The sequence below is a fragment of the Fusarium tjaetaba genome, assembly GCF_013396195.1.
Source record: "Fusarium tjaetaba strain NRRL 66243 chromosome Unknown NRRL66243_c0000262, whole genome shotgun sequence".
Taxonomy (NCBI): Eukaryota; Fungi; Ascomycota; class Sordariomycetes; order Hypocreales; family Nectriaceae; genus Fusarium; species Fusarium tjaetaba.
The window spans coordinates 378-12,954 of record NW_023501458.1 but is presented as its reverse complement, the minus strand read 5'-3'; the positions used below and the strand labels follow the sequence as shown (position 1 = coordinate 12,954).

At 46.5% G+C, this 12,577-nt stretch overlaps 4 protein-coding genes across 4 annotated transcripts; 3 read left to right on the top strand and 1 right to left on the bottom strand.

The window, feature by feature from the left end:
- Positions 1–747: 747 nt before the first annotated feature.
- Positions 748–2,573, top strand: FTJAE_10920 (amidase signature domain protein; the record flags this gene model as incomplete). The annotated part of the gene is made up of 3 exons (XM_037343809.1): positions 748–819; positions 874–1,250; positions 1,475–2,573. The coding sequence occupies 3 exons, from the start codon at positions 748–750 to the stop codon at positions 2,571–2,573; spliced, it is 1,548 nt and encodes a 515-aa protein (XP_037202013.1).
- A 1,928-nt stretch (positions 2,574–4,501) lies between these two features.
- FTJAE_10919 (heterokaryon incompatibility protein) lies at positions 4,502–6,689 on the top strand (the record flags this gene model as incomplete). The annotated part of the gene is made up of 2 exons (XM_037343807.1): positions 4,502–4,892; positions 4,939–6,689. 2 exons carry the CDS (start codon positions 4,502–4,504, stop codon positions 6,687–6,689), a joined length of 2,142 nt encoding a protein of 713 aa, XP_037202012.1.
- Positions 6,690–7,831: 1,142 nt separating this feature from the next.
- FTJAE_10918 (uncharacterized protein) lies at positions 7,832–9,960 on the top strand (the record flags this gene model as incomplete). The annotated part of the gene is made up of 7 exons (XM_037343806.1): positions 7,832–7,979; positions 8,037–8,463; positions 8,716–8,758; positions 8,824–8,962; positions 9,088–9,191; positions 9,378–9,397; positions 9,720–9,960. 7 exons carry the CDS (start codon positions 7,832–7,834, stop codon positions 9,958–9,960), a joined length of 1,122 nt encoding a protein of 373 aa, XP_037202011.1.
- An 82-nt stretch (positions 9,961–10,042) lies between these two features.
- Positions 10,043–12,295, bottom strand: FTJAE_10917 (tol; the record flags this gene model as incomplete). Its single annotated transcript, XM_037343805.1, has 3 exons — positions 10,043–11,615; positions 11,836–12,079; positions 12,286–12,295. The coding sequence occupies 3 exons, from the start codon at positions 12,293–12,295 to the stop codon at positions 10,043–10,045; spliced, it is 1,827 nt and encodes a 608-aa protein (XP_037202010.1).
- Positions 12,296–12,577: the final 282 nt, after the last annotated feature.

Below are 12,577 nucleotides of genomic sequence, written 5' to 3'. Positions count from 1 at the left end.
TATAATCATCGGACACACCGAAAAATTGGATTCGGGTAAGATTGCGCCGCTACTAATTGCAGGTGGCCATCACACGGCATACATCGACCTGTCCGCCGCGGTCTCTACAGTCGTGCCCCTCGCGCTCCTAGCTCAAAACGGCATGGTGATGCCCATGAGGTTACATCAAGGGGCATAAGGCTAGTTTCATATAGAGTCCTGGGCGATCACAGTCCACTATTCGATTAAAGCTGAAAGTTAGCTTCATCTGTGCCGTCTGACTACAGTTCTTAGCTTGCCTAGTTGGCAGTTTGCAGGGTTGTGAGTGGTACGGCCGGAATCAATTAATAACTCAAGCTTTTCTGCTTCGATCCTTCGATGATGTTGGGCATTAAAAAGGCGTCTCGACTGGTCCATGTGATTTTTTTGGTTGGGATAATAGGAGGAAGCTTAAAGTGAAGCTTCTCCACAAATTACGATCTGATCCGAATAAGAATTGAGCGGTATTTGTTCGAGGCAAGTGACTGCGAGTGACGCAGTCTGTGACAAAGGTATTGATAATGTTATATCTGTTATCTGAATGATGAGCCCATTGGTTTGTAGAAGCTCTAGCTTCGCCCCCTCAATCATGTTCCCCTTCTTTGTTCTTCATTCAATAACGGACGATTACTCAGCGATCCAACCTCCGCACCACTGCGATGCCACAGAAATCTTCATTGTTCTCCTTCAACATTGACATGGAAAAGGCTGTTCATATAAACTCCTCCGATGGCCTTTCTCAACTCGACTATTATCTTTGAGGCTGGGGGCAAGCGATATGTCACAACAGAAGCCATTGCTGTACGTTCGTCCTTTCAATACCATATGTAATTTACATCTGACCCATTGACCTAGTTCCAGTCCCAAGATGGCACTCCCTTGAAATCTCAACCCGTCACCGTCTTCGCAAATCATAGCGGTGTACCCCTCAGCAAAGAGTGGCTCAAAACATATTTAAATAAGCTGGTTGGCTGTGATGTTTATGATAGTAAGCTGTTCCTTTCAGGTGTCATAATCACTACCCCGCATCGTGGCCAGACTGTGCCTCAAGATCCTTGGGATTACCTGAAGGAACTAGGAATGAAATGGCTCGAGATTGTCGTTGAAGGCGGCGGAAAGCATCTTCCCACAGGTCCTTACTTCTACACCGATAATAAGCTTCACTCCGTCTGTCGTTTGTATGATGATGAAAAAGGAGCTTTTTTCTCGGGGTTAGTTCCAAAGCTAGATCTGTAAGTAACTTGTTCATTGAGACCTCTGCCTTCCGCTGACATGGATAAAGTCGCCTTTGACAGCGTTTGAGCAACTCGGTGTTGCAAGTACCTCCAATAGCTGCCTTGCCATAGCCGTTCCGTCCAGAGCACCAACTCTCGTTACCAACACCCCGCCAAACTTGCGTGTTGCAGTAAAAGACTGTTTCCTCGTCCACGGCATGAAAACATCGCTCTGTAACAAGGCTTACTACGGATGCCGTTGACTATCCGACAGCCTTTAATCCTAGAGGGGATGGGTATCAATCTCCTGCCGGGAGTAGTAGTGGAAGTGCTGCTGCTGTTGCGGCTTATGACTGGCTTGACTGTGCGATCGGCACTGATACAAGTGGAAGTGGTCGTCGGCCAGCATTGGCGAATGGCGTTTGGCAATTCAGACCTTCTCATGATTCTGTATCTTTGAGGGGTCTGGTTAAGACTTATGCCATTTTTGATACGTCTTGCGTCTTTGCGAGAAGTGTCGATGTTATACGACGCGTTGCACGAAGTTGGATTGCGGCTCCGTCGCTTGACAAGAAACGGCCATATCGTCTCATCTATCCACTAGACTACCTTCCAACAGAAAACCCAGAACAGATGAAGATTATCGACTCTTTCATACGAGATGTTGAGACTCATCTTCCAGCTACTGTTATCCCACTCTCTATCAGAAGCTCTTGGCAGCAGTCGCACCCGCCAGGGACTCCAGCTGATGTGGAAGAGTATCTCAAAGATGTCATCCGGGCAACATTTTACCATCAATTTTACCATTCAACTGAAAACTTCAGACAGCTATACGCCGAGAGACACGATGGCCAGCAGCCTTATGTAATCCCCTTTGTTCAACGAAGGTGGGCTCTCGGTGCCTCTGTTTCTGACGCCGAGCATGAAGAAGCTACGCGTCGCTTACTTGTTTACAAAAAGTGGCTTCGTGATCAATTGTTCGGGGACGAGAAATTTGAGACGTTGGTCATTCTTCCTGTCGCCGAAGTTAAACCTAGCTATCGAGACGAGAAGGTCGAATCACCCGAAAACCAGTCTGCACGTGATGAGCTTTTTCTCTCACCTATTCTTGGGGCACCCGATGTCGTTATACCAATCGGAGATATGTCATATCATTCAAAAATCAGCAACAAGATTGAGTATCTGCCAGTAGTGGCCAACCTTGTCGCCGCACCGGGTCGACACCATGAGCTTTTGGAGGCGGTTCAAGTAATACTTGAGAGGTCTAAACGGCCCAAGGTAGTTTCTACAGGGTCCAGGATAGGTAGTCCAGGATATGACAAGGTCAGCTTGAGATCTTGAATCTGCCAGTGGAATTTCTCTGATGCAGTCAAGATTGACCTAAATAATGGTTTTGGGCTATTTCGCCTCATTTGGGCGCCTGTGCTCAACGGTTGATGAGCCGAAGTGCCTACTAATCCTGATGCAGGAAGTTCATATTCTTAATAGCTACCTATACATGCAACAGTAGTATAGCAGTCATATATAAATTTAAATAAGCTTAATAAGTTTAGTAAGATATAAAGATTTTCTATAGTATGTAAATAAAAACTCAATTAAGTAAGTTAATATTAAGCTAATAAGATAGAGCTAGGGTTTGTATTACATAGAGTAACAATGGGGGGAAAATAGACACTGCTTTAGGATTCCATGAAGATCCCAAAACAAACAAGAGATCCATCGTGAGACCCAGAGACAAAACGATATGCAGCAGGAAGTATATAAAGAAGCTCCAAAATAAACCACCTGTCATTTCCATACATTCCATCCCGCCATTCTGCCCTGGATGTAATACACACAGAGAAGAGGCTATAAAGGAGATCAAGGCCGCAATATTGCCTGAGATAATAAATACTTGGTATACGATGAAAAGGGAGAGTATCTTCCGAAGCTTTGAGGCTGTAGTTTCACGCATTTTAACAAGAAGCGTAGACCATGAAACAGAGCACATGGGCTCTATAAGGTGCTTTATGGTAACCCTATGTCCCAAATCAATGAATGAGCTAATCTTAGTAGTCGGGGCTAATAGTTACCAGTTCAAACGCCCGCCCGCGGATACAATTTGAATGAAATTCCATATCGCAAGACCCTCGAGAACCAGGGCCCCCAGTATTAGAGTCGCCAAACATTCGGGGCCATCCGATAAAAGGTATATCGCTACTGGGTTACATCTCGGTGCATTCAGAGATGCTTTTGTGTTCATTTCAACTGCATTCAGGGTCCTTGTTTGGAGATCGGGCTGAGGGTGAATGCTTATGGCTGGAGACCTCTGAGTGACAGATATGTTGGGTTTGTTCTAGGTACGTTTAAGTAAGGTACGTTTTCATTAGTAAGGAAAACAGATAGAACATACCACTGTTGATAAATCCTGGCTATTATCCGTTTGTACATGTAAGTCTCTGTAATATCTTGCCAGAGGGCCATTACCATCTCCATCCTGATACTCGTCCTCATCTGTGTGGAGTTCAAAATCCGGATTTTCACGAAGATTGACGGTAATGGTTTTAATAGTTATCCAGTAAAAATAAGATGCCCAGAGAAGGCCACAAAACGACATTGCAGCAACGGCTAAAAGGCAGCATTGACAAATTGTAGGAATTTTAGAGGTGAATCGGAGGACGAAGGACACAGAAGCTAGGAGCAGGGACTGATTAACCATGAATTGTATGACCTTTAGAGGAAAATAAAAAGAATGAAAGTAGAAGAATATGCCAAAAAGAAGAGGAAGCTGAGAATAGTTTGGTCCTCCTTGAGAATCAGCGACAAAAAGACAAGATATGAACCCTAAGCTTAGCTCTAGATTGATAAAATCAAGAGTTGTCTTCAGAAACGTACTCGGCCAAATCTTGGGTATCTGGAGATGCCGATTTCGAAGCTGTTCGCCTGACTCATCATCAACGCCTTCCCACCATGCGCCCATAATGAACAAAGAATACTAAAATACCGTCGTCTAATCAAGAGTGGCGGCAGTTTTCTTGCCAGAAGCTACGAAGAGGTCTCTTTGCAGAGGTTGTGATGGCTCAGCTGAGAAGTGCGGGGTATATATCCAGAAATGTCCTCCAGGCTTGCAGCTTGTGACGTGTCGTGTCGTGATTGGAGTTATTTTGCTGGCGTACTAATCAGGCGGTGAGGGAATAGTATGCAAGCCGCGCCAGCAGCTGAGAACTCAACATAAATCAGCAGTGGTGAGACCCTCACATGTCGTATAGCAACATTTGCCACCACTCATCATGCCTCTCTGTTCAGCCTGTAACGCTTTAGACATGTTCTCTTGCCCTTCTTTCCCAGCTTCCTCAAGAAACTTCGAGACAATTCGAAAAAATGCCTCCCTCGGATGTGATCTTTGTACTCTCATCTTCAGTGTTGCCTTTGATCACGTTCTTTTCATTTCAAAAGAGCTAGATCTCAAGAATACTTCCAAGGCCAACTTGAAGACTGAAGATCGTGACTTCACGGTCCATCTCTGGTTATCAGGCAATGGAGTGTCGGTGCAGAAGCCGCTATATAACAAACTATTGGTGACGGTTACTGGAAAAGATGAAAGTTGGCCCGACCAAACGTCTATTCTGACGTCCCGACAAACCAACTTTCCACACGAAATTTGCGTGGCTGCAGATCCAGGTCTGTATCCATTCTTAACCAAAATCCCACTATCTGACATAATCAGAGAGCCCGGCTTATCGATCCGGAGTGATTGGAGGAACTTACCTCGGCGTGAATATGGCAGCCCCCGAATATATAGCTGCCTTAAGTGAATGGCTTCACGATTGCCTCTCCAACCACGCAAGATGCCACTTCGCTATCTCCAGCAGTACACTATTCAACCCTCGATCAATAGAGCTTCCTACTCGCTGCATTGAAGTCACGCCAACTGCTGCCTACTTGAGAGATACGCAGGGGACCATTGGAAGCTATGTCGCTCTAAGCCACCGTTGGAATCCGGAAGCTGAGGCCGTAAAGACTACATCAGCCAACTTTCAGCAACGCATATCTGGGACAGAGCTAGGGCGACTTTCCAAGACCTTTGAAGACGCCATCACGATCGTGCGCAAACTGGAAATCCGATATATATGGATTGACTCTATCTGCATCATCCAAGGGACTGACGACTGGAACCAGGAGAAGTTCAAAATGGGCCAATATTACGAACGGGCTCTATTCACTATTTCCGCCATAGGAGGTTACATTCAAGCCGGAAAAGATTCCGGTATTCTCAAAGCTCAACCACCCAAATCACTCGTCCGTCTTGCTTTCAAAGAAAACAGTATCCGAAAAGGGTCGGTATTCCTGTATAGACGTGACGATAAGGCCTTGTTTCTGACTGATGTTGCACGGAGCGAACTAATCTCACGCGGCTGGGTATTCCAGGAGAGGCTTCTTAGTAAACGTATCATTTACTTTACTAACAAAGTGAGTTTCTTGGAGTGCTGTTCCGAGGCACCGCGAAGTTTCTGTAATGATATGATTACGGAAGTCCCACAACCCTTGGAGGAAAAATCGTCTTCAAATGTCTCTCGAATGCTACCCGCCGATTCACTAAAGGTCAACCTTGCCTGGGACTATGACCCACTGACTATGTGGTACAACATTGTAACAGGATTCTCAAAAACCGTCCTTACGCAACAGAGCGACCACCTTGCAGCTATATCGGGGGCAGCTTTTGAGTATGGAGGGGCTATCGAAAGGAAACGGCTAGAAAAAAGCGACAAGAGATGGAAGAGTACGAAGCCTACACAACATTACCTCAGTGGACTCTGGCTAGAAGATATTCATTATGGCTTGATGTGGTTTGCCGTCGACCACCAGAATCGGGAATGCCCATGCGGTGCTCCTTCATGGTCATGGCTCTCAAACCAAGGCGAAGTTGAGTGGCAGCGCAGGGATGACACGTCTCAGCCTAGCCTCGAGGTCCTTGGAGTAGAATATGAAGAAGAGGCCAATGGAGTTCGCCGCTTGCCAGAAGTTGTTAGCATGACTACCAAGCTTCGTGTCAAAGCGAAGATGCAGCCGCTTCTTATTATGCCAGGCATTCAAGATGCAAAAAGCATGAGCGTTTTGACAGGTGTAAAGGTTCAAGCATCACCGTGTAATCAGTATTACACAATCTGCCACCCAAGCTCACCGGATTGGGCTGGTGGTTGGGCAAAGTTTGAGAGGGACCCGCGAATGGCAGAATTGAATAACAGCTCGTCAGGAATAGGAGCGGCATTAGCTATACACGTTGCATCAAGGCAAGCAGATGACACAGCAGGGCCAATTGAGGACTTTCTGAACCTTCGCAGGACAGTTTATGAAGTGATATTTGTTAAATGCGTTAAGGATCAGACATTTCAGAGGCTAGGGGCAGGATTTACCTGTGACTTGACTATTGCTCGAGGGTTCCAAGCAGTAGAAGACATAGAGATAACTTTAATATAAATACAGCACAATAGTATTATTTAATCTTTATATATAGTATCATATATAACTATATATCTACTTCTGGCTTTATCTGGCAGCAAAGCCTTTTATGGAGGAGCGTCTAGTGTGTCCAGACCGCGGGATCTTTTCGTCTCTTGGCCGATTTGACATTCAGGTAAATGGTAATCCGTGGGTAGACTAGCACTCCCCACCTGTCAAACCGTGGAAAAATGAACAGATATCAGCTATTCACGTCGAAGGGATTACCAACGTTGAGCTCCTGCAGATAAAGTATGGAGCCACCTGGAGAGCCGCGTATGGATCTACCGCGGTAGACCCAGCCAGTACAACAGATTAGACATCAAGGCTGGAGAATATCTCAATTGGCTTGATGTTTGGTTCGGCCAGAAGGTGAAATGTGTAAAGTTCTGATTGAACACTGGAAACGAACTTCGAGAGGTAGGAAGCACGGGAAGTACCAGAGGGGAGTTATGGTTCGCGGATCACCAAGTCACTAGTGTTTACGGGATCAACTATGAACGGCATCCCCCATCGGGTTTGGTGGGTATTATTATTAGATTCAGACCGCTCCTTTTGAAATGAGATTAGGGGGGATGGAATATGAAACCTTTCTTAGCTCAACAACAACATCAAGACTTGCTTTAAGAACTTTGCCTGTAATATCAAGTTGCAAAGAACTTGACCGCGACCAAGTACGAGTGACAGGTTGCATAGGGTGAAACGAAAAGGGATATCTGCCGAGGCTTATGCTTATGGCAGAACATCATTCTCAACACAGCTTGAGGAAGTAGCTGCATGATGGTTATCAAAACAGAACTGCTGACAATATCAAGCTACTCAGAAAACACAGTTCTGGTTTGTTGAGTTACAGGGGTCCTGCCTGGAACCTGGAGATACCCTGACTACCTGTCAGTGCGGCTGAGGGTCTAGATCAACGCCTCGCGAAACTATTGATTCGAGTATCGAATGACAATGCTCAACTACCGAGCCCACGGGCTTTTTGTCGCCCCTCAATTTATTTATAAGAAACAAAGACATTCCCTCGTCGGCCATTTTTCTCTTAGGCTTATAATCTTAGTTCTTTGCCCATTATTCTGCAGTTCTCAGTCGTATAAACACCCTGGTTAAAGATCGTGAATATGGTCAAATTAGCGCTTCTTAGCTGGCTAGCGGTCGCTGCCCCTGCATTCTCCGCACCAGCCGATGTTCTCAGCTCTCTCGATGCACGAGCCTGCACTACCCCCGCAAACACCCTCAAAAACCCGAGCTTTGAGTCGAGTGCCTTTAGTGAGTTTCCCAGCCAAGTATGTTGAGTATCGTCTCTAGCAGGACTAACACACTCAGCACCATGGGTCTTCAAACCGACATACATCAAGCTCGGCAGTGCAACTGTCGTGAAATCCGGCTACAAAAGCAACCACGCAATCCAAGCTGCCGGAACCTCCCGCTACAACGATCCAACCAGCTACAACAAACTCTCCCAGACCTTCAAGATCTGCAAAACAGCGCGCTTCCAACTCTCATGGTCCATGATTCTGCCCAAAAACAGCGTTGCGTACACAGCACCGAGCAAGCCTGGCTTGTTCGTCCAAGCTAAAGCTCCCGATGGCCTGTCGTATTCAATGGGCTCCTTCAGCTTTGACACCAAGACTTTTAGTAGCAATATTTTTACGCCGAGTTTTAAGGGCACGCATAAGGTTGACCAGTGGGCGAATTTTGCGGCGGACCTTCCGAACTCGCAGACTGGGACTTGGACGATTTCTATGGAGTGGTATGTTGCGGGACCTAGCGCGAAGGGGAGCAAGACTTCGACGCTGAAGTTTAAGATGGATAACTTTGTTATCAAGCCCAAATAATTGCTGTTTAATGAGTTACTAGAGTTATGAGAGGCGTGTGCATTTCATCCCTCTGGTTAAATGAACTTTGTAGATATATGATCTATATCTCTTCGCGTCGTTATTACTTCTTGTCCTTGCGTCTTACCAAGCTCTGTTCTTGCATAATTGCTTCTGATTACTCCCAGCCTCTGCCGCTCCAAGAGAGCGCGTTCTTTCGACAATGGTCCTGTGGGTTACATTGGTGTCCTGCCCAAGGGTTGCGTTTTCTCCCTCGTGACTCTCTGATCCCATAGCCCCCCGCTCCAATGCATATGTTCTGCTGGGTCATCCTCCACAATGCCCGACCGTCAAAGGGGCAGTATGAAGAGATTCACTGGCTGTTCCTTTTCTTGTCTCGAGCCTGCTTTCTGAAGAATGCTGGTCGTGAAGGGAGTGAGCCTGTTACCGTTCATACTTCGCACTTGAACGGCTGCTCTACCTAGATCTTCAGTGCCGTTTGTCGCGTTGGCAAAAGAGCTAGGAATAGTTAGACTATGCAGCTGGCCGTTTCTGTCCAGAAACGGGAGGTATGGCGGAGGAGTTGAAGCTCTTTAGAAAGTTGAAGGAGAAGGGCATGTGTTCTTCACTGAAGGTACAAGATGCTTCCAATACGCAGATCGAGGTTGGTGGTTTCTTTTGGATTTAGGAGCCAACCTGAGAAGAATTGCCACAATTCCTGATTATCTTCATTCAATTCCAGCATGTACACCGAATACCTTATTGGAGCGCCACAAAATGCATTTTTAAGCTCTGTCGATCCGCCAACGATGGGGAATTACCTCTTTCGTCTGTACCTGGCTAACTCTAGTCTCTGTATGATGAAATGACGTATGTGATCAACCTGTAGATCTATCGCCACACGATCTCTTTGAAGCCGGAAACAACTTCCTGGGAATGATCTCCAAGTCAGATCAGGTATTTATATGGCAATGACTATCCTGCCCTTTGCATTCGTGACATGCGCGTTACAAAAGTCAAGCGGTAAACCACTTCGAACATGAGACTTGCTACAAAATAAGGTCTCAGCCACAAGCCTCGACTTCAAATAATAACTCACCCTCGCTCATGAGACATCGAACTCTTCTGTCAAAGTCACTTATCGTCTCGAACCAAGCGAAGCCCTTCCAATAAACTACTACGAATCTTTCAGTATGTTGGATCTCAGCATGCTAGACCGGCTCGTCAAGAAGCTCATTGGCGGCGACGAGTTTTATGGCCTCCATGATCCTGAAGCCATTATTGCAAGGGGACGCGAACTCGACCGCAAGCACAGCTACATGTACGGCAACTCTTACGAGAAAGAAGCCCGAAGGAAAGCGGCCGCACTGAGCGCAGGGATCGGGAATAATGATGGTGGCGGTAGTGCGGGATGGGGCAGCTATGCGCGTTAAAATGAACGGATAATGGGCCAGATCCTGCTTGGAGGGACACGCGACAATCCTTTCTCTTGTATCTATATATCAAAGACAAATTTCATACCAAGACAATTTCTGAAACTTGTAGTCCTTCTAACAGCTCTCTTACACGATAAGCGTAGGATCTGGAAGTTGTCTCCAGAGACTCCATGCTTAGCTTTCGTGAAGCATCATCATGCTTTAGACGATGGAAGAACTTGGTGTAGTTGCTCATCTGTAAAGCATCATGGCTTATTCCGACATGACCTACTCGTTCATAGCAATTACTTCCCAACTTCTTGATAACATGAATACCACAGAAGTTATAACTGTCTTCGACGTTCACACCAAGTGGTATAACGAAGCCGCCTATAGCAGGTGGCCATGTTGTAGATGCAGATCCATCTGACGGGCTGTCAGGCTTGTAGTCGTTTACACAAAGCTCTTCGACGCTGATGTCTTCCACTGGTGTGACTGTGTGGCTAACGTTATCATTCCATACGCCCATAGGTGTGATCTTGGTTGGCAGCAAGGACTTTACATCGATTAGAGGAGCTTGTAAGATGATTGAGGACCTCGAGCAGTTCCCCATGTGGCTTGGGCCATCAGGCGTATAACGAACTTTCTGAATGACCACAGACTGAAGTGGACTCCAATTTCCGTCCCACATAACCTGTGACGAGACTGAAGCCCAGGACCATGAAGGGTATCTAGCAAGCCTCGGTTTCTTAATCTTTGGCGTAGGCCAGACCATCCAGAGAAGATCGAGGGGTAGGTGTTTCTCCCAGATACCAGCCAGATACCTATCATCAGGTCGTGTGCGTTGCATACGTTGAGCAACTCCAGCCAGTGCAATTGTCTTATCTGATTCATAGGTAAGGTTGAGTCTGGAGTACTCCTGAACCGACCGATGCCACGTGAACTGGTCACTATCCCGAGGAATATCATTCACGCAGCTAAATAGCGTAGGCTTGAAGCTCTTGTCATCGTTGTAATCTCGGTCATTGCAACCACTTTCACTTCGTTGTGAAGATCGGCATACCCAGATGACTTCCTCGTTGCAGAAGTGCAGAACTCGTGGCGAAAGCATCATCTCTTGATATATCCAGGCGCGATTGAGCACGGGGTAGTTATTGTTCTTGTCTAGTTGCACCCAGTGATTTGGAAAAAGTGGTACCTGTTGGCGGACATAAATATCTTTGTAACCAGGAACCAACTTGGCCACGTATTGATGGCTAGTCTCTGAAAAACAACCTTGGGACCCATCATGAGATTTCGTAGCTGCGATAGTCAAGAATGAATGCTGATAAACGTCTGCCATCTGAGCTGCTTGTTCTTTCCAGTCTTCTGGGCTGTCTTGGATGATGCAAAGAGAGTCAATCCAGAGGTAGATAATTCCAAGACTCCGACATATGTCAACAGCATCACGAAACGTTTTCGATAGTTGATCCAAGGGCACTTCCGTCTTGAAACCGGCAATGGTTTGTGTCGTCGTCTTGACGATCTTGATCTTGCCCCAGCAATGGCTCAAGCACGCGTAGCGTAGTTTCTGCCTTAGATGCTCCCGAAGAACCAAAGTCCCGTTACTCAGGTCGAGCAGTCGCTTTGGGCAAATGAACGAGGCAGATGAATCATGAATCTGCGACTGACAACTTGGGTGTATATCTATACAATCCGTTATCCAGGACTGGATCGTGGTGGTTGTAGTCTGAAATTCTGTAGTCCTAGGGAAAGTACCTAGACGCAGCGGTGTAATGCCCAACTCAGTGTTTTCAACCCCTGTAAGAATAATGAGTGAATGAGCAAAACGCTTCCAATGATCTGGCCAGGATAAAGCGATGTCTGGAGGAGATATGTAGGTCTAAAGCAGACAAGCAAAGGGAGATGATAGACTTGCCGTTCTGGTTGAAAATCTCTAGCATGATCTCTCCGGCAGACCACTCAAATTTGACGTAGCCGCGGGAAGGAGTCGTGACTTTCTTTATGTCGCCAACTTTGAGATGTGTTGCACCTCCTCTGATACACTTCAATACAAACGTGCACCGAGGACAATCGGCTTCCGCTGCCTGCACTAGCTCATCATATGTACAGCCTTGATCTCCATGATCGGGAGATGCTGGAAGGACACAAGTAAGACAGGCCATTCGCTACTAAAGAGATGGCAAGTTGGTTTGTACTGAAGAGATTACCCTCTCGTCTGAGGTAACGAGCCATGTCGATGCCGATTGCAAATCTGTACTATCACGGAAAACGGTCATTTTTAACTACATCAGGCTGGCAGATTCCGACACAACCTCTCCAGTTCGATGGAAGTCAGCTGACCTTTTCCCATTATGCGCTTCGGTGCGGGGTAGGTGGGCAGATGCCATGGATGAGCCTCATTTCGACGGTCAGCCTGCAATGGTTCCCGTCAACCAACGGAGCATTCGTTGCTGTCTCGAGACAATGGTCTACCCTATAGCTAGCAGCTTAAGCCTCATTTTGATAATGAGCTTGCAAAGATTCTCGTCAAACTACAGAGAGCTTGTTGGCATTCTCTTTACTAGGGGTATACCCTTCAGGCAGCACCTGACTACTTAGATCTAGGGTTCTACTTGTCAATAATGCGGTAGGA